We start from the raw sequence: 22,005 nt of genomic DNA, 5'->3' as shown, positions 1-22,005 counted from the left end.
AATAAATAAATAAACCTCTCTTCTAGTCTTCAAATGGGTAGGCAAACGAATGATGCCATTTTTTCCCCTTATAAAGCAATGGGAACACATTTAAACATTTTCAATGAAAAATATATTAATTATGTGTCCTAAACTACTTTGTGTCAGCTATTTTCAATATGTTATGCATGGAAGTGTTTTTCTTTGTTTTTTTTTTTTTTTTTTTTTTTTTTTTATGAATGAGTCTGTTTGTTATGTTTAAGTTTTGTGTGGTTAAAACTTTAACCAAAAGCTGTTCAGTTAATATCAAACAAAACAGACTATTTGAATATAAGACTCCATGGGAAATACATTAATCACAATGATTAAAGTGTTACCAACAATGGTTTAATTAATTTATTACATAAAATAACAATAATTCTCTCTCTCTCTCTCTCTCTCTCTCTCTCTCTCTCTCTCTCTCTCTCTCTATATATATATATATATATATATATATATATAAAAGTTTAAATTTTCTGTGCTACAGTTTGGATAATAAAGTTCCTCCCTCGCTGTTTTCTCACACTGACACACCCTCCCGACCTGTATCAAGTGTGTGTTTGTGTGGTGTAGAGTTTCACTTCCTGAGTTTCACAGGTAGAGACACCTGAGGAGCAAAAATGGGTTAAATTGTTCGTGTCGTGATCTCACTATGTGAAAACACCCAAAAAGCATAACTGTTCGTCACTTTTGACCGAAAGTCAATTGCGTAAAAAGAAAAACGAAGAATTTAAAAAAAGAGCAACGCGAAATTGAGAATCACCACCGGATCCACATGCGGGATTTTTAATCTGATGTTATTGTGTTAAAACTTTTCAGTAAACAAGGGAACGAGTCGGTGAGAAAAGGAGGTGAGTTGATCTTCGTCTTTTTTAGTTGACCGAAAACTTTAAAACCAGAAATGATAATAATAATAATACTCATCGTTGTATTATCGTAAATAATTAAATATGATAAACCCAGATGTTTGTTAACATTTGAATGAATGTTTCGGGCAGTGTTGTTTTGTATTATTTTATGAAATACTGGTACTAGGTTTTAATTTAGATGCAAGCTTTATGACATGGCTGTTAATCGCTGTTTTCTGTTTACAGGTTTTTTTTTTTTTCTTGTTTGTTGCTGTTATAAACGAACCTGCAGTATTGATTGGGAACTGGTTTTCTCAAGATGTCTGCTAATTGGGTAGGGGTATTCCTGCCTTTGCTGTTTGCCTCTTTACTGTCCCAAACGAGGGTACAGGCTCAGAGTTTTGGGGAGGAGTGCGTGGCTAAGTTTACCCTTGGTAAACCAGACTTTATTCTGGATACGGACGATTCTGTGAAGGATGGAGCCACATTCCTCGCGTCACCGAATATATCTCACTGGAGGGAGTGCGTCCTGGCCTGTTGCATGCAACCCAGGTGCAACCTGGCTTTTATGGAGGAAACTGACCTTAATTGCTTTCTATTCGATTGTCTCTACAAGCAGTCCTACGTGTGCCGATTTATTAAAAAGACGGGATATGTCAATTACCTCTTGAGTTCTGTCTCAAAAGAATATCTGGAGGGACGCAACTTAAAACCTGGTAAGATATATAACTGTATACGCTTTTTTAAATATTTTTTTAAACAAGGCTATTTTAAACGGGTCACGGGTGTTTTTAGTAGTATATATATATATATATATATATATATATATATATATATATATATAAGTGTCAGTTTTATTTATTATATTGTATCAGTTTTATTTATTTTTTGGTTGCTATAAAGTTAATTTACTTTTTGCTTTAAAAACAAACAAAAAAAACTATTGGGCCTATATATAAAAATAATATAAAATATGATTAAACTCTGCCCATATTAAACAGTTTACACTATCATTTTGTTTAATATGATAATGTAACCTGAATGTTATTGGTCAGAATGTTATTGATTTTGTAAGTGCTTATGTTTGTTGTAAATGCAATGCCTAGTTAAAAGCCATCATGGTCTAAATAGTTATTTTTGGGGGCGGGGCAACAGAGTGGGAGCCCAGTGTCGATGTCAACTGTTGACTTGTGGTGATAGTGTTGTCGACTGAGTTTTTATTGCCAGGCAAAGTTTAATTAAGATGCCCCGATCCCGGTCAAGGGGCAGACACCTACCTAAAGTACATTATTACTCGGTAAAGCAGGTGTTGCCTTACTCAGTACAGCACTGACGAATAACCCATTGTGGTTTACTCGCTTTGGGGGGGAAGGGGAATTAAATACATATTGTAGTGGTCTCAGTTCACGCAGACAGGCACCTCACACAGGGCGAGGCAATCCACAGACAGGCAGAGGGCGGGCGCGAACCCGGGACCTTTCGCACTGAAGCATAGCACCGATAGCGCTGTACAAAAGAGCCGACTAAACACAACTTTGCAAATGCTGCAGTGCTCAAAATAACAAGGCTCTCTAAATGCCCTGTATACACAACAAATGTGTCTCGCTGCGCCAATTTTAAGTCAAGCGTATGGCCATTATTTCATTTTTTTTTTGTCGACTTTCTGGGTCAGCTGGAAGTGCAAACCTTTCTGGCACCGCTGTTACGTCATGTCGTTGACAGCCACCCACACCAGTGAATGCCGACAGGGTGAATTGTGCCGGCAAGCAAAGCAATTGAGTGCAGAAATAACAAAGGGAAAAACAGTAACACAGTTACTGTGCTTAAGCCTTTAAACCAACAAAGGACGACCATAACAAAACAAAGGCTACATAATATAGGAACTGGACATACACTCAGTAGAATACTGGATGTGTTCATGGAGATCATTCGGTGCAGAATATGACCAATTTAGCCAATGATCTTCTAAGAATTTGACAGATTCTGCACAGAATCTGCGCAGAATGATGCACCCACTGTGTGCGACTATAGATCGATTCAACGACAGGACGTCACGCAAAGCGCGAATGAAGAGAGCTCCAATACATTTAATGTTGTTTTTTTTTTTAATACGATGTACTGCTCAAAGAGAGACTGAAAATGCGTCAAAAGCTTTAGTTAACATGTTTTCTATTGGAATGGTTATACCCATTTGCATTACAGTTCCCCTTTAATGGCTAACCACTGTATCTAATGGCAGTCTTAATATATAATAACACAAGTAAAAAGAGCAATTGCAGTTTAGAGGATAGACGTACTATGGACATTCATGATTTTAGAAGCTTTCAATTTGCAGCTAATTGAAAACCCTGCATTCAATTTCACGTGTGCCAGAAAACCGCAGGAAAGCTGTTATCATTGATTCTGAAAATGCCAGAACTCCATTGTATTTCACAGTGTATCCTAATTTATCTGATAGTGTATTTTTGTGATTTGGTTTGCAGTAGGGACCACTGGGGCATTCTTTGTGTTACACCTTTTTTACATTTATCCTAGAGAACCTTTAGCTAAGCTCAAAATTCTAAAAGGTATATTCAAAATTCTAAAAGGTATTGACAGTGTCGACCCAAGGGACTTTTTCAGCCTGAAAAAAGAAACAAGGACCAGGGGTCACAAATGGAGATTAGACAAAGGGGCATTCAGAACAGAAAATAAGAGGCACTTTTTTGCACAGAGAATGGTGAGGGTCTGGAATCAACTCCCCAGTAATGTTGTTGAAGCTGACACCCTGGGATCCTTCAAGAAGCTGCTTGATGAGATTCTGGGATAAATAAGCTACTAACAACCAAACGAGCAAGATGGGCCGAATGGCCTCCTCTCGTTTGTAAACTTTCTTATGTTCTTAAGTGTCATGAAACTTGGTATGTAAGTTAGTATGTTTTTTTTAAACACAATGGGGATTGAAGGAGGTGCCTGTCTGTCTATCTCTTACGTTTGTCAAACCTCTTTTTTTTTTTTTTTATTTTTCTCATTTTGAATTTACAGCAGTAGTTGCGGATGTATAATAACACTGCTAAACCACATATACTGTAGGTAGTCGGTATAAAGAAAAAAGGGGTGCGGACAACCACATCTTTCATTCTCAGTTTCGTCCCCTAGATGTTTAACAGAGGCCATGACCTCTTGTTGGTTCTATTAGATTGACCTCGAGCTCCTCTAGTTGGCCTATGGCTGACCTTTGCCCATAAAGCAAGCAAGCCCCCATGTGATGCTTAAATGTTTCGTTTCAGCTTTTATACAAGTGCTCCTTTTGTTGTTCTTGAGTCATTAATGTGTTGGTTTTGAGATTTGTTCTGTCTCTGTCACTTTTGTCTTCAGGTCTGTTTTAAGGTTTACCCCAAAAACATACTGTACAGATGTCCTTGAGAGAAGGCTGATCAGATTTGTCAGTTAGCCTACATTTTGATTCCCTTTTGTGTAATTTATTCTACAGTATAAGAACTGTACTACTAAAAAATAAATGGGGGGGGGGGAGTAGATGTATTTCAAAGAGAAACAAAGGTGGTACTGGAAAAACGTTCCATTGTGTGCACTTGAAATGGGGAAATTCAGTAGAAATTAGTGGGTTTTTTTATTTGTATTTTAATACTGCATTAGTTTACAAGATATTTTAATTATTTGTAATTGGTGTGTGGACCATCATGGAGCCAGATGCTGCTTAAAAAGTAGTATTTGTAGAGTCACATGGGTGATGTGGCCAGCAGTATAAGGTGTTTGTGGTGCATTTGGTTGAATGTATTTCTCATTTTCCCCATTTGATAGCAGAAGTCAGAAATCTTTTGTTGGAGTATCCACAAAATAGTCTTGGCAGCATTGTTGAGCAGCGGTTTCTTTCACAGCAACCGTCTCAAGCCACAGTGACGATGTGAATATTGAATCGCTTGCATGTTTTAGCCACGCAGACATTTTGTTTTTTTAATTAACACAGGGGTGTGTAAGGGACCTAAACCTGACAATTTCAACAAACCTACTGTTCCTGAGACTCTGGTTTGGCACTGACAGGACCTAGAGAATATCCTCAGCCAGGCAGCATTGCCTTCATGCTTAAGCCAATGCCCACCAAGAATCACTGAAGTGAAATATTGCATTACGCGTCCCTGTGAAGGGAGCCTTTATATTTTTGTAACCCTGCCATCACGGTTACTTCAACTTCTAATATCTCAAACCATTTAATTTGGCTACTACTGCAGGGTGCTGTGGTGGGGAATGTGAATTTTTGGTTTCCAAATAGGCCTAATGCTGTAAGATGTTGCTCAAAAAATGTACATTGTCTTTCCCAGTAAAAGCAATGGATAATGCACCACCATACAAGAAAAAGGAGGATGCTGCTGTAGATTTCAACATGCTTGCAAACAATTTAATCATTCTGAACACATTCTACATACAATAGTACAGGCCTGTGAAGAACAAACTGGATGTAAGTTGTCAGCGTTTCAGATTTGCTCAATACCCTGATAAGGACACCTTGCGTTTTGTGGTTTAAAAATGCCCACGATCAGAGTGTGCCTGTATCTGGGACCACTGTAAGACACCAGAGCTGATAAATTAGCACAGCAGCTGAGATGCGCGGTTCATTTGCGATGCATACTTTTTAAAAGTTCACTTACAACCTTATTTTCATTAAAATGCCAAGTACTTTTAAATTTGTAGTACTTTGCATTGTGCTGTACTTGGTTTGAGTTGAGTGCTACTGTAACCTCAGTAAAAACTGACAGTATGCATTTGGCTTAGACTTCTGATAAGAATTGCTGATCAGACAGATTTTTTTATTCTGGTCCCCTGAAATTTGTACTAATGAGAGTTGACTATTTGGAAGAGGTGACAATCTGTGCAGACATATAAAGATATTTTTACATTTTGGTCAAGCTTCAAGATTGAATATACTGTTTTGGTTAGTCTTGCCTTGGTATTCAGAATCAAGTGCAGTGTTTGACTCCTTAAATCTCCAAAACCAGAGGGAGTGGTGAATCCTTGTGTAAGTCTGGACATGTGACTGTTTCGTCCAGTCAAATTTCTTCACTGTAATTATACTAAATGACAAATGTTTTGACTATGAAGACATTGCGAAAAAACATTCGTCATTGAATTTGTTTCTTTTAGTATTTCAAAATTTGGCACTGAGTGTTTTGATAGTTATGGATGTTCCCTGTGATTTTATATGCCTGTCTTTTGAAATAAATGTCACACTCCTTTCCTCCCAGACTGTCCTCCTATTGCACTTCAGTGTAAATGTTTTACCCATGCAAAATTTGCTAACAGTGTCAAGACGTTTTGCTCTAGGTAGTGATTACCAACAAGGCTATACAGGAAGCAATATCTGCCCTGCTTAATTCCTGACTTGCATTTAAAAATAGACTGACCTTGGCATTATTCGCTGCTACCCACTGTTTCCATGTAGTAAATCTATATTCCATGTAGTAAATTATTTTTTGTTATATAACACTGGTTATTTCACCCACAACCATGTACTGTACAGTAAGGTTATATTGCTACTTGACCACAGACTTGCTGCTAAACAACCATTAGTTTGCCTTCAACACCTCTCTGTAGCTCCTAACTCATCAGCATTAGCGCCACAACCTGATATGACAATCGTACAAGATCGCACCATGAGTAATTTGAGACACAGGGAATGCTTTTCAGTTTTAGTTCTTGGCCAATTTGTCATGCTGCTACTTGCAGGTGCATGACCTTCTTAGGAAACAGAAATTTAAAAGGGAATTTTAGCCTATTTTCACAGATTTCAAGTATTTCACAGAACCTCTTGGGCGATAGATTGAAATTAAAACTGTCATGTGGTGCTGAAAACATTACAAAGTTTATTCCAGGGCATTAATGCCTCACCCTGCTTTTATGAGACTGCATGACTTCCTTACCTGAGCTACCTGTTCAAACTTGTTCCTTCTAAGGCAGATTCGGTGGCTGTTTTCAAAGCAAATGCCTTTTATTAGATTTGCAAACAGTTGCAAAATAACCCAAGGGATGGCAATGAAAACATGAAGTAAAAAACTGAGAATCGTAGAAAACAAGTACATACTAACTGTTAAGTTACAACCTCAAAGTGCATTTACTGTATGGAGGTTCCAAGTTTGGAAATGTATCCAAGGGGTAGTGAGATCTACTCCTAATTGGCATAATCTTTCTGAAGATGTGTTTCAGTGGTATGGGCATGTTGAAGTGGCAGAAAAAAGCAATTTTTTTTACAACGTATTTATCTGCATAGCCATACAACAGTTAGTATTAAAAAAGGTGACTTTTTCTGGTGCAGCTCTCAATCATGGTATATGTACTGTAGTAAACTAGAATAAACAAACCAAGACAAATGTTTCAACTAGAAGTCTTTGTCGTTGAAGACAGTGAGAAATAATTTGTTGACGTTTCATACAGTTTTTATGTATTTAGGATTTGCTTGAGAAGGAGTGTTTTTTTTTTCTTTTTTTGTTGGTTTGTAAAATTCTGTACCTGCACTTGTGAAGCTTCAGTCTGTTCAGAAGGTTCCTAATTGAGGTTTAATTTACTCTGCTGTTGCTGAAAATTTGAAGAATGGATTCTCAGCCAGACTGCTGCAAATGCAACTAAAGTGCTTTCTTTTCTTTAAGGAGTAGTAGTTTAGTAAATGTGAAAAGTACTTTCAGTGTGATGGAGGCTAATAGTCATTTGCATTAATACAGTGATGACTTTGCACAACTAGTTTTATGAAAGTCTTGGCTATTTTAAAGAATCTGGGGCTGGTTTTCTTTTTCAGGAAAACTGTACAACTCCTCATATTTCCATCAGCTGATAATCTGTTTCTTGCTGTTTTTTAAATATGTTATACAATTTAAAACCAGGAAGAAAAGTATTGTAAAAAAAAAAAAAAAAACCTTGTCGACATAGCTTAACTCTGATAAATGTACTTTTTTATATGTCTTTGTGTGTTTAAATCCTTACAGATTCAGATAAACCTCCAAGTGCACTGGCTACTTTGGACCGAGTAGTCCAGCCCCTCGAGACTGTAACCCTGGCAGGGATTGAGAGTAAAGATGATCACGGTATCGTCAGCTACAAGTGGGACCTGCTGCAAGGGAACCCCACAGTCCAGTGGCAGGTGAGAACAATGAAGGCTTAGTGCTGGTACTTCAGTAGCGCTGCCAGCGTGCCTGTTACTGTACCATCAAAACCACACACTCAGCTAGGCTTGGGAAACTGCATGCATGACTTGTACATTTAAGAAGAAAAATAATAACACTTATGACATTTTTCATCAAATCAGCAGGAACCATTGTGTCTCAGTTCTGTGTACAATACCAATTTCAGAAAGTTCAAACACTTTTTTTTTTTTTTTTTTTTTTTACAATACAATACTTGGTAGGTGGATTGAGTAAATGTACACTCAACAATTTCAAAAAGCAGTAATCTACTTTTGTATTTCAACCATTACATTGTAGCTTCACCAAACAAAACATGAAGTGTAAGTAAATATTTTGCAAGCATGTTATATCTGTAGCTTCAGTTATGGAGCTCTATTCAACATCAGTAACCAAGCTTTGAAAATAAAGCCCAAATCTTTTTGAAAATCAGTTACTCTACTTGTCTTCCAGTCTGCAGTTTTTAACCATCATGTGGGATAGTACTGCTCACTGAGTAAGGTCATTGACATATCATGTATCTGACAAATTGTAAATAAATTAGGCAATGGGAATTGAGCTCACCCATGAGGTGGGGTGGGGGTTACTGTAGAAAACACTATACTGCAAAATATACAAATAGTATGTTATGGAATAACTATAATGTTTGGACCACAGTGCTACAGTATTATTTTTAATGGATAAAAAAAGACAAATTGCTTGGTGAGCTAGTAAAGCAATCTCATATAATAGCAGTGAATGATGTCTATACTGCAGGTCATTACAGCTCATATGGTATTTACTTCCATCCACATGACACCTGCACCACAAATGGAGGAAACCTCCCCAGAATCGAGTCCACCTTTTTTGAAAGCATACAGGGATGGAAATAATTCCTCTTGTGTAGCACTTTCACTGATTCCAGGTTATAATACAAGCTTGATTATTATAGGTAACAAACTCAGATGTGTCGTCTTAAACTCCTAGTGAAACCAGGAGTGGTTCAAACTGCTATGCAATGTGTCTAATTTCCATCCCTGGCTTAATACATATTAAAATCCACTTTACCCCCCCACTTCAGGGTGGTTTTGCAATTACCTAGTGCTTTACGCTTTTGTTTTTGTGGTAAGATAATAAAATCCATGTTGTTTATTTCTAGAAAACTGATCTAGATGACCAGGTGGTTGTGTCCAATCTGAACGAAGGCACCTACATTTTCCAGCTGACGGTGACGGACACTGTGGGGCAGACGGATTCTGCGAATGTCACTATCCTAGTTCTGACAAAGGAGCAGTCAGAGGGTATGCTACCGACATACTTTCCTTACTGGTAGAGGACAGTGCAGGAGACGCATTCAAGGTCCAGTGTACCAAAGTTAAATTGTATATTCAATCACAATGGAGAAAATAGTGGCTGTGACAGGACTGTGTACAGAAAAGGGAGTAGGGCTGCAGTTACAGAGCATTAATCAGAGCTTTGACTGCAGTGAATTGTAACTGCTCTGTAATAAATCAGCCCCATGGCAAACAAACAAAACAGTAAGCACACATAATAAATTAAAAAAAGTCTCCCCTAATTTAACCCTTTGAGTAGAACAAACGTACCGATACGTTCGCTGCTGTCTGGTCCCCAGGGAGTACGAACGTACCGGTACATTCTGCAACTTTAAACTTGAATTACAGAGCCTACAAAGCCCCTGATCACATGATATTGTAACACTAGGTTTCTGTAAAGCCTTGTATTGGTCTCTTGTGCCCTCTGCCAGATATTGACTGAATTACATATAAACCCATTCACAGAAATTTCAGTGTTTGTAAACCTGCGAAAATCGCTCAGTGAGAAAGAAGTATTAGTAGTAATAATGAATTCAGATTTAAATTCAAATACATACAATTCTTCCATTGAATCGGATGTCAGCGAGTGTGTCAGTGAAGACAAGCAAAGAATATTTACCATCAACATCAAGTGACAGAGAAGGGGCAGCGCCAAGCTCTGTGCGTTGCTTCATGCTTCAAGGAGTATCATACGCTGAAGCATTAGACACTCACTCCTTCCACCCCCACAACCTGTTTACCCAGATAAGATTTATTCATCTCTCTCTCTCTCGCTCATCCCTTTTTTTTTTTTTTTTTTGTTAGGATGCGTTGTTGTGGTTGTTCCACCCCATTGTTTATTGCCTACATGTTATTTTGTAGTCAAAACCTTTCCCTATGACTAAATAAAAAAAAAAAAAATTGTTTTATTTAATTTACAGTAAAAATTATTCGTTTCTATTTTGTCAATATTCATTACATACATACCGGTACAAACATATAGCTTTCAGCTTGTTTGTACGCTGTACTTGTAATAACCAAGCGCGTGCAGAAGACAGAAAAAAATACAGGACTGGCAGTGCATTTTAGAACTCGCTACTCAAAGGGTTAAATAAAGGCTTCATTAGATACCTAGACTATCACTAAAAGCAGTCAGGCGAATGCACCCTTGTAAGTTATTTTTAAATCTTGTATGGGTCACTACACCCTAAACCAAAATTCTTGGAAAAGCAGTTATTCTGGAACAATTCACCAGCATTTATGTATGTACTTGTTATAACAAATGATTGCAAAGGAAATATCTTTGTAGCATGTTAACTGATTCCAGTGTACTCGCTACACCTGTATCACATTTGTGTTAGAAAGTCTTGACTATCGTTGTATCAAAGTTTGTTTTGCAGTTTTTTTTTTTTTTTATTATATATATATATATATATATATATATATATATATATATTCTGGTACACTATGTGATCATGGATCCACTGTATCATGTGATCCACTAGACCTATAATAAACATCATTTTTGGAAAAGCATAAGAATCTCGGTGACTTGACTTAACTGGCATGGTAGTGGGTGCCCAGCTAATTGTTCAACACAGTGCTTGCATTGGGCAATGCATCGTTCTTTGGCCTGCAAGTGTATGAAAACCAGTTTGTCAAACATTAATTGACAAGGGGTGTTAGGCTGGAGGTGCACTCCAGATGTATATGGTGAAGCTCTTTGATTATTACATTTATAAGCACCAGCAGAAAAATAATTATACATCAACTGGACTCTGCTGTCCTATTGTTTTCTATGGAGGTTATGTTACCTGTCCCTGAATAGACCGTGGGATACAATGACAGAACAATCAAGATTGACAGCCATAACATGTATATTTCAAAGCCTGCTGTGCACAGAGGTATTGTTGCAGATTTCTTTTTAAACACACATGTGATTGTTTCAATTCTTTTCCCTTCACCTGTCAGTGGTGGAAATGCTTCCAGTGTCCACAGCTGGAACTATTTCCTGATCTTGCCTCTGTTTTACTCTCTGGGTGCTTTATTGCTCACTGCATGTGTATATAAGCCAGTAGAAATTAAACTCTTTTGTAGAGGGGTGAATTATCCTGCTGTAGAGTAGCCTTGATACAGCGTGGTTCATTTTAAGTTCAATGATAGTCTATGATAAATAGCCAGCCCTCCCTTTTTATGTGAGCGAACTTGAGTGTTACTCAGGAAAACTTTCAAACTGTAGTATTGTAGTTAAGTGATTTAGTTTGGTGTGCAATTAAAGAAAAATATACAGTTTGATGTAGTCAGTAGTTATTGAAAGTTTAACCTCGGGAGCAATGACTCGGTCTGAAATGTTCCTGGTGTGTTGCAATGTGTTTGTGCACCTGTAAGTAAATGAGGCAAGATGACAGAGCAAGAAGGAGCCAGCAAACAAATAACTAGAGCTTTGACTGTAGGGCGTGATTAGAAAGAGGATCTGCTTGTGGTCTAGTTTTCCTAGCTTTGCGGTGGTGATCACCTTGAAGCCCCCCCGTCAGAATATTAAATCTGGGCTTGAAACACTCCCTGACTCTGCACCTCGTGTTTCAGAACAGCCTTCAATTAAGTAAATTATTTAAAGTATCAATAAATTGTTTCTCCATTATAGCTACATGGATAACTATATTAGTTAAAACCTGCAGTGATTTATTCATGCTGTAATAAGTGTGATGAGTTCAGAGCACAAGGTTCAAACTTCCGGTATCCAGTCTTTTGAAAAATATGACTAGACAAGAGGAGTTCACTAGCCCTGGGTACAGGCTAGGGTGTGTTTCAAGCCCTGCCAAGTATAACAAATTAACAGCAGTGCTTTTGTGGAGTGGCTGTATGACTGAGAGACCAGACGGCAATCCTGTTTTATTGCATGGTTTCCTTCTGTTAGAGTGTTCCTGACCACACGCACGCAGTAAAAACAGTTTCGGCATTGCTTTCTGTATTTTCACAGAGCTAAAGGAATCCTCCCTTATTGATGTCATTCTAACACTAATGCTTGGGGGCATTTGTTGAAAGCTTAGTGGGTGGAGAGGGGGCAGCAGGAGTAAAGTTAAAACCCAACAAACCAAAACATTCCTTGAAACTATTTAGAAAATTTTGTGAATTGGGCCAATTGTCACTTATCACATTATTACTAATAAAGCCTCATTATTGTTTGAATCTAGAAGGCGGACATACGATCACTATTTGGATACTCCTTATGAAAAAATAGTGTAAAAATGGCATGTTCACATTGTTTTCCAGTAGCCAGAATGTGTGACATTTCTCACCTTTTCGTTTTATTACAAATTTCATTTAGAAGGGCACAGGTATCTTCTGATTCAGAGTTTGATTTTAATCTGAAACAATTAAAATCATAAATCCATCGGTATTGATTAGCATTCACACTCATGGCACTAAACTGTCAATTTCCATAGAGGTTATAATGTAAGCTTTATTGTAACTGTAGCTGCCTTACTTTTCTTTTACATGTTTGTCTTGTATGTTTGTCTAAAGCACCCCATTATAATCCCGGATAAGTAGATTTTGAGAATTATGATTTCTAATTAGAAAAGGATCTACCTGCTATTGAAGTAACCTCCACCCACTCTGCCTCTGAGAACCTGTTCCTCTGGTCTGGAGGCTGACTCCTCCTGATTCATTACCTCGTTTCCCAACTTGATTTACAAGATTAGGTAACCTGCTGTTTTTATTAGTTAAATACAAACAGTGGTTCTCAGCTTGTGCTCCTGTTGATTAATTTTCTAGGTCTGATTAGACCTGAGCTCAGTTTCTCTTCAGAAACAGGTCCTGACGGGGGTGGGGGGGTGTTGGTTTACTTTTTGTAAAATGGTTTTGTGTAAATAGCTTGCTGGAGAGCCAGATATTATTATTATTATTATTATTATTATTATTATTATTATTATTATTATTTGCTTATCAAGGCAACTCTGAGACTAGGGTGTGTGAACTATGTATCCACTGCAGAGTCACTTACAACAACGTCTCACCCTAAAGACGGAGCACAAGGAGGTTAAGTGACTTGCTCAGGGTCACACAGTGGGTCAGTGGCTGACCTCCTGGTTCTTTTTTCTTTTACTTTTGTATTTACATTTTTATATGAAGAGCCTGGTACACTAGAAATATTCATAGTTTACCATAGCAAAAGCATGGCAAAGTATAGTAAAGCATAGGTAAGCATTGTAAATCCCATGAAGATATGGCAAGCATATTCAATAACATGGCAAACCATTGTAAACTATGCTAAATACTTGATAAAGCCATTGGAAATACTGTGGTAAACCTTTTTTAAAAAGATTTAAAATGTTACTGTTCTTATTAGGTGCTGTGTCATTCAACAGTGTTGAAAAATGGTGCAGTAGGTGTAAAAGTGTCCCAAAGAAACCACTTTTTAAAATGTAGTTTATTTACTACAGTTGTCTATTTGAATTGCCTAGTAATACTTGGTCTTGCCTCGTAGTTGGAAATACGCCAGATCAGTTTCATACTGTTGAGTGATGAACCAGTTGATGAGGTGCTGATTATTTTTATTCATTTTCTTTATGTCTTGCCCAAGATTACTGTCTGGTTCCTCATAAGGTTGGCCCATGTCGGGGTTCATTCCCTCGCTGGTACTACAATTCAGAGCTCGGGAAGTGTGAGAAATTCCTGTATGGGGGCTGCAAACCAAACCAGAACAATTATTTGACGGAGGAAGATTGTACAGGGGCCTGCCGGGGGCTGAATGGTAAAATTCCTTATTTAAATAGAAGTAAATGTGTTTGACTTGTCATTTACCATATGCTTAGGAAAACCCAAGCTCTAAAATAAATTGCCTTACTATGTATTATTCCGTCTGCCATCCTTGGCACATCTGTTTGACTGAATAATTTCTTCATGCGAAAGGAGTTACTAGTTTTATGTATGATGTGTTATATAAAAGCTGCATTTCCCCACTTCTGATGGGCAGGAAGGCAGATCTGAAATACTTTAAGAGCTAATGGTTGGTTTTCAGCTGCGTTTTATTCTGTATCTAAGACTGCACAATTCCTAAAGTGATGCACTATATACATGGCCATTCTAGAAAACACTGACTTCACTGCTGATTTACAACCCTGATTTTATCCCACATTGTGGAATGACAATTTCTACCAATTTTAAACACCTTTTTAATACACATCACTGTGTTATTCTGCAACACTTAAACATGCCCACTCTAAGTATGTAACTTTTACAGAAAATGGTGTTTCCAAGTAAACTCTCTGACTAATCTCGTGGTCTATGCTAACACAGGTTATGGTTTTATGGATGTTAGGCATTCCCTTGCTACCCCTTAGAATTAAAACAAACTTTTATAAACTTTCGTTTGCTTACACAGCATCTGTGCATGCAATTTGACTCCCGATTTTGAGAAAACATCAAATATTGCTAAAGCTTTTGTTTTTATACCCTAACAGCTGCATCTGCACATTCAAGTCGGAGTGTTTTTCCACTAAACAGTAAGTAAAAACTCTTTTGATATTAGAAAGTTAGATTTAATCAATAATCCTGTTAGTGGGGTACTGATTTTAATTGCTGCCTTGTCAGAATGTTGTTCTCTTGGACAGCATAATTGGCTTTTGACAAGTCCACTAGGTGTTGGAGTGTTATAGGATTTCGATGAGAGATTGCAGAACACTGTCTTATGTTGCCCCCACCGTGGAAGCCCGTAAAATTCTGGTTCAAGTGTCACTTGAATATCGCAGAGTGGGATAAGTGTGCATTGTAGAACATTGCAACGACGAATTTAAAGGATGTGATGTTTCATGGTCAGTTTCTGAAGATTTGCTACGCTCTACTGTGGGTAACTTCAATACAGTGACTGCTATAATACAAGATGCCAGTCACTAGTATTTTCTCTTTGTCATCTACTGTTAGCAAATAGATGACTACTGCTTAGGAATGCTAAAAACACTCAAATTTTATATTGTTACAAATTTCATCATGTCATTCACTCTATATTCCTTTTACAAGGGTGACCAATCTCCTAACTGAATCTCTTTTGAAATCTGTTACTGAACAAGGACATGAAAGCTGCTCTGACAAGTTTATCCACATTGGGTCATCAATTCTACCTTTATCTTGAGAATTCCTGTTGAAGTGAGCGATTTCCCATTGAAGAAAGTGTTTCATTGTCATTGCAGAGTGCAACACTGAGTGCTCCTCCAGCCAGTTCAAGTGTGGGGATGGCTGCTGTTTGGACAGTGGTCTGGAATGTGATGGACAGACTCAGTGTTCTGATGGGTCTGATGAGGCTTCATGCACTAATAGTAAGGACTGTTAAGTTTCCTTTACGTTTGTATAGTCCTACTCTCTATCAACTCACTTGATTTATACCTCACATGGCTGTTTTCATTTGTTTCTGCAAACTAAATTCATGCCCGTGGTTCAAGTCTTTTTCAGTTTTGAAATGGGCAAGAAAGCACATTACTTTCCCCATGTTGCATAAAATATAATCATAAAAAAATCTGAACTGGGAGAAACCCAACAAACTTTTTTTTTTGTTTCTTTAAGGGTAATTTCCAGTTGCAAACCACTTTACCAACATTGCATGATGTAGCATGTTACTATTAAATCATTAAAATAATGAAGTCACTGAAACAGTGCAATATATAAACTCTAAATGAATACTACTTTACAAGGGAGAGCGTACCTGCTAAATATACAGAAATACATATTGTGTTCCTTTATTCAGATAAAATTACATGCAGTAAAAACCATCTCTACAGGTGGAAACTCACTATTTGGCTACAACACAACGCACACTTAGATTGTTTCCAAATAGTCCTAAAATATTACTAACTATTTATCATATTTTAGCAATGATTATGCATTTTAAAACTTTTTTAAAACAATCTACAAAGAACAGTCCCAAAAATGTGCTGCTTCCATATTTCCCGTCTGACTGGAAACCAAACAGCCATAGTCTGACCAAGAGCTGAGAATAAAACAGGATAACAACATACCGCAGGATGATGTTTCTCCCAAGTAATGTAGCAGGATACCAGTGGCACACGTACACACGTTACTGCCTGGGACTAAAGATTTGAGAGTTAATATTTTAAGAGTCTTCCTGACTCTTAAAATAGGCACTGTATGTGATATAAAATGAATTGGAGACAGAGAGGTGGGGAAGATCCAGAAATGTATCCCATTTAGTGTGAAGGGATCCAGTTCTAATTAACAGGTTATAATGTTGATTGATCATTACTACTATTCGATATTCAGGTTTAGCTTGACTTCTACATAGGAACATATTAATTGAATTGCACATTTGGGGGGGGGGGGGGGGGGGGGGGGGGTCTCGGGAGAGCTTGTGTTTACAAAAAACACGAGTATTTCTTTGTGCTAATAAGAAAACATTATTTTTTTTGTTGTTATTATTATTATTATTATTATTTTTCTAATATTAAGTATTCGATTTTCTTACAGTAAAAAACAAATTTGGCCGTTTGCTGGATATTGACATTCCGAAGGAGAAAGGTAAGAAAGAAAGCTTTGCTTGCATTACGCTTAAGGCACGATTCATCATCTGGTTTTGTTTTAATTATGGAAAAGTCATGCTATGACACCACGAAACAGTATTTAATTTCCATATAATTCAGATTGTCAGTCTAGCAGTGGATCGTAGTACCTTTTTTTAACATGACCCACAAGGTGAAACCCACATCATTCACGTTATTGTTGACTTCACCTGTCTGAGCTTATGATTGTGCGGTTTCATTTATTGGTCATTTAGACTTACAGAAACTAGAGGATGAGCTATACATCAGCAACTGCTGCAGAGTCACTTAAAATGGGACCTCCATTTTACGTCTCATCCAAAGGATCCAGTGCCTTCAAACACTGGATCACGCTAGATAATTTGGTATTGAAGTTAAGTAAAATAGTAGCTTCTGTTCTGTGTGTTCCTAGCTGTGTGTGAATTGTGAGTGTCTGTCTGTCCTCCTTGGCTGTTGTGTGCCCATTGGTCCTCATGTGCGGCTGAGGGCCAGTGGGATGTGTGGCCAATAAGGGGCCAGGGCTAAGGTAAAAAGAAGGCGCTGCGACAGAGTTTTGTGGTGTTGGTGTATGTATAAAATATATAATTCCTATTGTAAATTGTTGTAGATTCAATAGTTGAGTGACGGAATATAGTAGCTAGGACACGTGTGCAATAGTAAGCACTTGTCGCGTAGGAAAAGGCCATAGGCAATGGCGAAATCAACTACCAAAGTAATACCCAGTTTTTAAACAGGAAACCAGTGGCTTTAAAAACCCTTTTTTGAATCTCTTATGTACAGGTTTATTTACCTGTAATGTTCTACTTTTCCTTCTGGTTTGCTTTTTTAACACTAGATGTTTTTTCTGAACATTCAGCTGTCCTGCAGTCCTGTTTGGTGGGTGAAAGTTCTGAGGTTTCTGATGTGTTCAATTTAAAGATGTGGCCGGCTGTGTTTATCATTTAATGGATGTATTTTACTTTTTTTGCTTGTTTGCTTTCTGAGATGCTTCTCTTTTTCTTCCCCAGTTCGTTGCACAGAACCCCCTATGACTGGTCCATGTCGTGCCAGCCACCTGCGGTGGTACTATGACCCCTACAGCACACAGTGTCAGCGGTTTACCTTTGGAGGGTGCACTGGGAATAACAACAACTTCAAGAATGATGAGGAGTGCAGTGCTGCCTGTGCAGGAGTGACACGTATGTATCGAATTCCTCTGTAGCCATTCCTTTGCTTACAACTGATTTATTTACTCCCAGTGTGTAAATTGGGTTTTTATAGAAAAGAAAAAAGTATGGTGCAACTTACAAAAGTAGCAACAACCACATTTTTAAGCCAGAGTTTTTGCTTTATTGAGGCAAATTGTGTGTCAAAGACTTGTGTTTTCAGTTCTATTTAAATGTTGATATTATTGAACAACCCCCTGGTGGTCAAAATGTTGCATCTCGCAATGTCTCTGTCATGAGTTAGTTTATGGGCAGCAGATGGAAATTTCTCAATTAATGTATAGTTAATTCAGATAATAAAAAAATAATAAATATGTGCCTTGAGCAAACTAGTAGTATTTAGGTTAGTGATTTCATGATTTTTGCCTGTTAGATATGTACACTTAATGGATGTCTCTTGGTGTATTCTCAAAAACACCAAGCTAATGTGTTTGTGCATGTATATGCATGTGTTTATGCTTGAGAAATGTGCCTTTGACGTAGCATGCCACTCTGCACTTGTATGGAGTAATAGTGTAATTCTTTATAGATTTAACACTTAAAATCTTTTGCCTTTTTTTGTAAACATGAAAGCGTTTAGTGCCATTTTGTGATGACCTAGCCAGACCTCCACCCAGCATGTATAAGCAGATATTAATTCAAAATGCAAAATGCTCTTGTTCTTGTAGAAGCAGATGTGTTTGCCAGGGGACAGTTTGAACGTCAGGAGTCTGGTGGCTCCAACTCCGGTAGGAACAAGCCTTGTTTTTAAAAGTTAAACAAATAAGCAGTCATCACATGGTATCTGCCCAATGGGCTGCACAAAAAATAAAAACACCTGACCTAGCACATAAGCCACAGCCTATTTGGATATACCCCAACTTTATGCCAGACCTGCATAATACTAACCTTGGTGTGAAGTACATTTGACATGAATATGTTTTATAATTATCACGTGGAATTATATGAAATGTTGGAACTAACATTATTGGAAAAGTACTTACATTTATACTACCAATAGTAATCCAAATTTCTTTTTCAGGACCCATTGCTGTGGCTGTGCTCCTTGGTGTTTCCATAGCGATTGTCCTTGCTGTTCTGGGTTACTGCTACCTGAAGAATAGGAAGGCCCATCCGCGACGCCAGGCTGTGGCTGTCAATAATGGCTCCTCCACCCTCTCAACCGCTGAGGACACCCATAGACTCGTCTACAACTCCACCACCAAGCCCTTGCACTGAGAAGGAATCTCACACACCCAGCAGTCTTGGAGAAACATTTTGGAAAATAAACATAGGCCAAGATACTCTGGCATTCTTACCACTCACTTCTGGGGGGTGGGGGTACTTTGTTTTGCTGTATGTATTGTACAAGTCATTTATTCTACATAGAAGGTAGAATAAGTGACGGTAGCATTTTAAACATATCCTAGGTTAAGCTAACAGTACTAATTTGTTTAATTTATCGCCCCACGAGAGATTCTGAGCCCTTCAGTACATGCCAGAATGTCCTGGTCAGTGTTTTATAATTTGAAATGTATCCGTTCTCCACCTCCCCACAGTGGTGTCCAACAGCTACAAGGAGTATCTTGGAGTTTCTATCAACTTCTGAATCCCCTTTGTGACCTTGAGCAAGCCAGGTTATCATTTTGAGCTTCAGTTTCACCATAGCCATGTTGCCTAGTAGAAACAGGACTCTTCCATTGGAATTAAATGGTCTTCCATCGATGAGTTATAATCCTGACCCTTCAGACCATCTTTTAGAGGTGGTGTCTCTCATTACATAAGAGGCACACTGCGTTTAATTTTCTTTTATTACACTATTACATATTTTATTACATATTATGCATATAGATCAATGAAGGTTTGGATTCATCTTATTTTTTCTGCTTGAGCAGGAAGGGGAAATATTTTAGTATAGGGGTGTAGCTTTCATTTGAAGATATAGCCCAAGTCAGGAAAACTTGGTACTCCACATTCTTTTGGAATGGCCTCATACAAGGTGTTGTCCAAACTCATTGGTGAATTTACTTGAGTCGGTGAATGGACTGTTTGAATGTGAAACACTCTTCTTCCTTGATAGTCTAGACAGACCTTGTACTCTTCCTGTGTACAGTGATTTCTATATCGTGTGAGGCTGTAAAAGGCTTCTAGCAGGTATCAGTAGAGGAGTGATGGTCTGTGAATTGGTTGCTTTAGAAACTTTGTATTGGCTATGATGATACAAGATATGAGAGCATTTCACCTTTACTAATTTATAATACAAGGTCTGTTTTTAAATAGAGACTTGGGAAAGGCCAAAATTGCTTTTCTTTAAAACGTGATAACTGAGACTTGTGTAATATTTAAGGCTTTTTGTGTTTTTTGCATGTTGATCATAAACTTGCATCCATGGATGTGGGGTGTACTGCTTACGGCTCTGGGTTCAATCCACTTCTTGCCAAAACTCTGGTACTTGTACAGCGCTCTGACAAGAATGCCAAGAATGTTCCTCTGAACACAGGGTGGGTTTTTACTGTGACCCGGTTTGTAAGGGTTCTGTCCTGTTGCTTTTAGATTGCTTTCAGTTGAAAATATTTTGGAAATGACTGATTCTTCCAGACGAAAAATTATAAACACACAATTTTGAACTGATTTCTAAAGGCCAAATTTTTTTTTTGTTTTTGTTTTCCATTTGTTTTTGTTTTTTAAACCCTGAAAAGGCTAATGGGTTATGTGCTTCTTTTTATGGTAAATATTGTCATGGATGTGTTGCCCTCTAGTGTGCCATGACGAGAGTGCATTTTTTTTTTTTTTTTTTTTTTTTCAACCAAGTTGGATCAGGCAATAAAAATTTTAATGTATTTTCAAGAAACCTTTTAGCTGGTGAGGGCAGGAATGTGCTTTTCCTTCAAATCCGTGAGCAAGTGTTTTTATAATGAAATAATTGAATTCAATTGAATTGAATACAATACAATGAATTGAATACAATGAATTCACACTGTTGCCCACCTCCTCTTGTCACTCATGGATTTCAGCTGATGGCATAGCCTTTCAGTGCTTTAAATGCATTAGAGTTTACCATTTACCTGTTTCACAGATAAATCTGTAAACTAATCGTTTTAAGATTGTGTTTTATTTTCTGTCATGTCAGATAAAGGAGTTTGTTTTTTATTTCTTTATTTTTTGTCTTCAAATAGTTTGCTAATGGTTTTTAAGTGTGTGTAAGTCAGGATAAAAAACTTTACAATACATGCATACCGCTTTACTATTTAATTCATGTTGTGTGTCTTAAAATATGTGGTATTTGAAGTTGTAAAATTTCATTGCATTGATGTGACTTTTTTCTGATTTCCATATTTGATTATTTGGGATGGTAACAAAATTATAGGATTTCACCTACATAGCAGATACTGTAATTTCTGATTGGAACCTTTTCTGTTTTCAGCACGTATAAATGTACCCAGTGTATTCTGGTGTAAATGCTGTGTGACCAAACCACTGCAGTGAAATTGACGTTTAATAAATTGGTTTGCAGATATTAAAACATCACTAAACACACATCGTGATTACCATGTGCTTATTCCTGGAATGCCTTTTCTGTTAACATAGGTTGCTTTGATAGATATTATTCACATTGTATAGGTCATTTTAATAGAAATTTAAACATTCGGTTGTTGTAGTTCTGTGGGTGGGGGATAGTATAGTGTTAAGTGTACATGGTTCTGTGTCCAGTAGAAATGCTGTACAGTGCTGTAAAATCCAAAAGGATTACAGAAAAAACAGTTTTTGGAAATCAGATTAATTTTGCTCTTTCACGTACTCCTGTAAAATTGAATAAACCAAAGTTGATGTATGTATAAAAAATATGCTGTAGTGTTCTCTTTTTTTTTTTTTTTTATTCTAAATGTGTCGGTGCTGTTCTGGAGTTTTGAGTTTAAATAGAGGGGATGTGTGTGGTTTTGTGGCAC

The 22,005-nt window shown here is 37.5% G+C and overlaps 1 protein-coding gene across 2 annotated transcripts; it reads left to right on the top strand.

Annotated features, from left to right (window-relative positions):
* The first annotated feature begins 594 nt into the window (after nt 1-594).
* Nucleotides 595-21,901, top strand: LOC121329967 (kunitz-type protease inhibitor 1-like). 2 transcript variants are annotated; one of them, XM_041276116.1, is made up of 11 exons: nt 595-871; nt 1,114-1,582; nt 7,838-7,992; nt 9,171-9,312; nt 13,910-14,080; nt 14,790-14,831; nt 15,516-15,641; nt 16,804-16,854; nt 17,882-18,052; nt 18,748-18,807; nt 19,101-21,901. In XM_041276116.1, exons 2-11 carry the CDS (start codon nt 1,186-1,188, stop codon nt 19,295-19,297), a joined length of 1,512 nt encoding a protein of 503 aa, XP_041132050.1. In that variant the 5' UTR covers nt 595-871; nt 1,114-1,185; the 3' UTR covers nt 19,298-21,901. The 2 variants fall into 2 exon arrangements, with proteins under 2 accessions (XP_041132050.1, XP_041132051.1); XM_041276117.1 differs by lacking the exon at nt 13,910-14,080 and having other exon boundaries at nt 595-869; nt 1,113-1,582.
* The last annotated feature ends 104 nt before the right edge of the window (nt 21,902-22,005 follow it).

The sequence above is a fragment of the Polyodon spathula genome, chromosome 17, assembly GCF_017654505.1.
Source record: "Polyodon spathula isolate WHYD16114869_AA chromosome 17, ASM1765450v1, whole genome shotgun sequence".
In the NCBI taxonomy this organism is placed as follows: domain Eukaryota; kingdom Metazoa; phylum Chordata; class Actinopteri; order Acipenseriformes; family Polyodontidae; genus Polyodon; species Polyodon spathula.
Note: the sequence above shows the minus strand (reverse complement) of the source record. Positions and strands in the feature narration are given on the sequence as shown.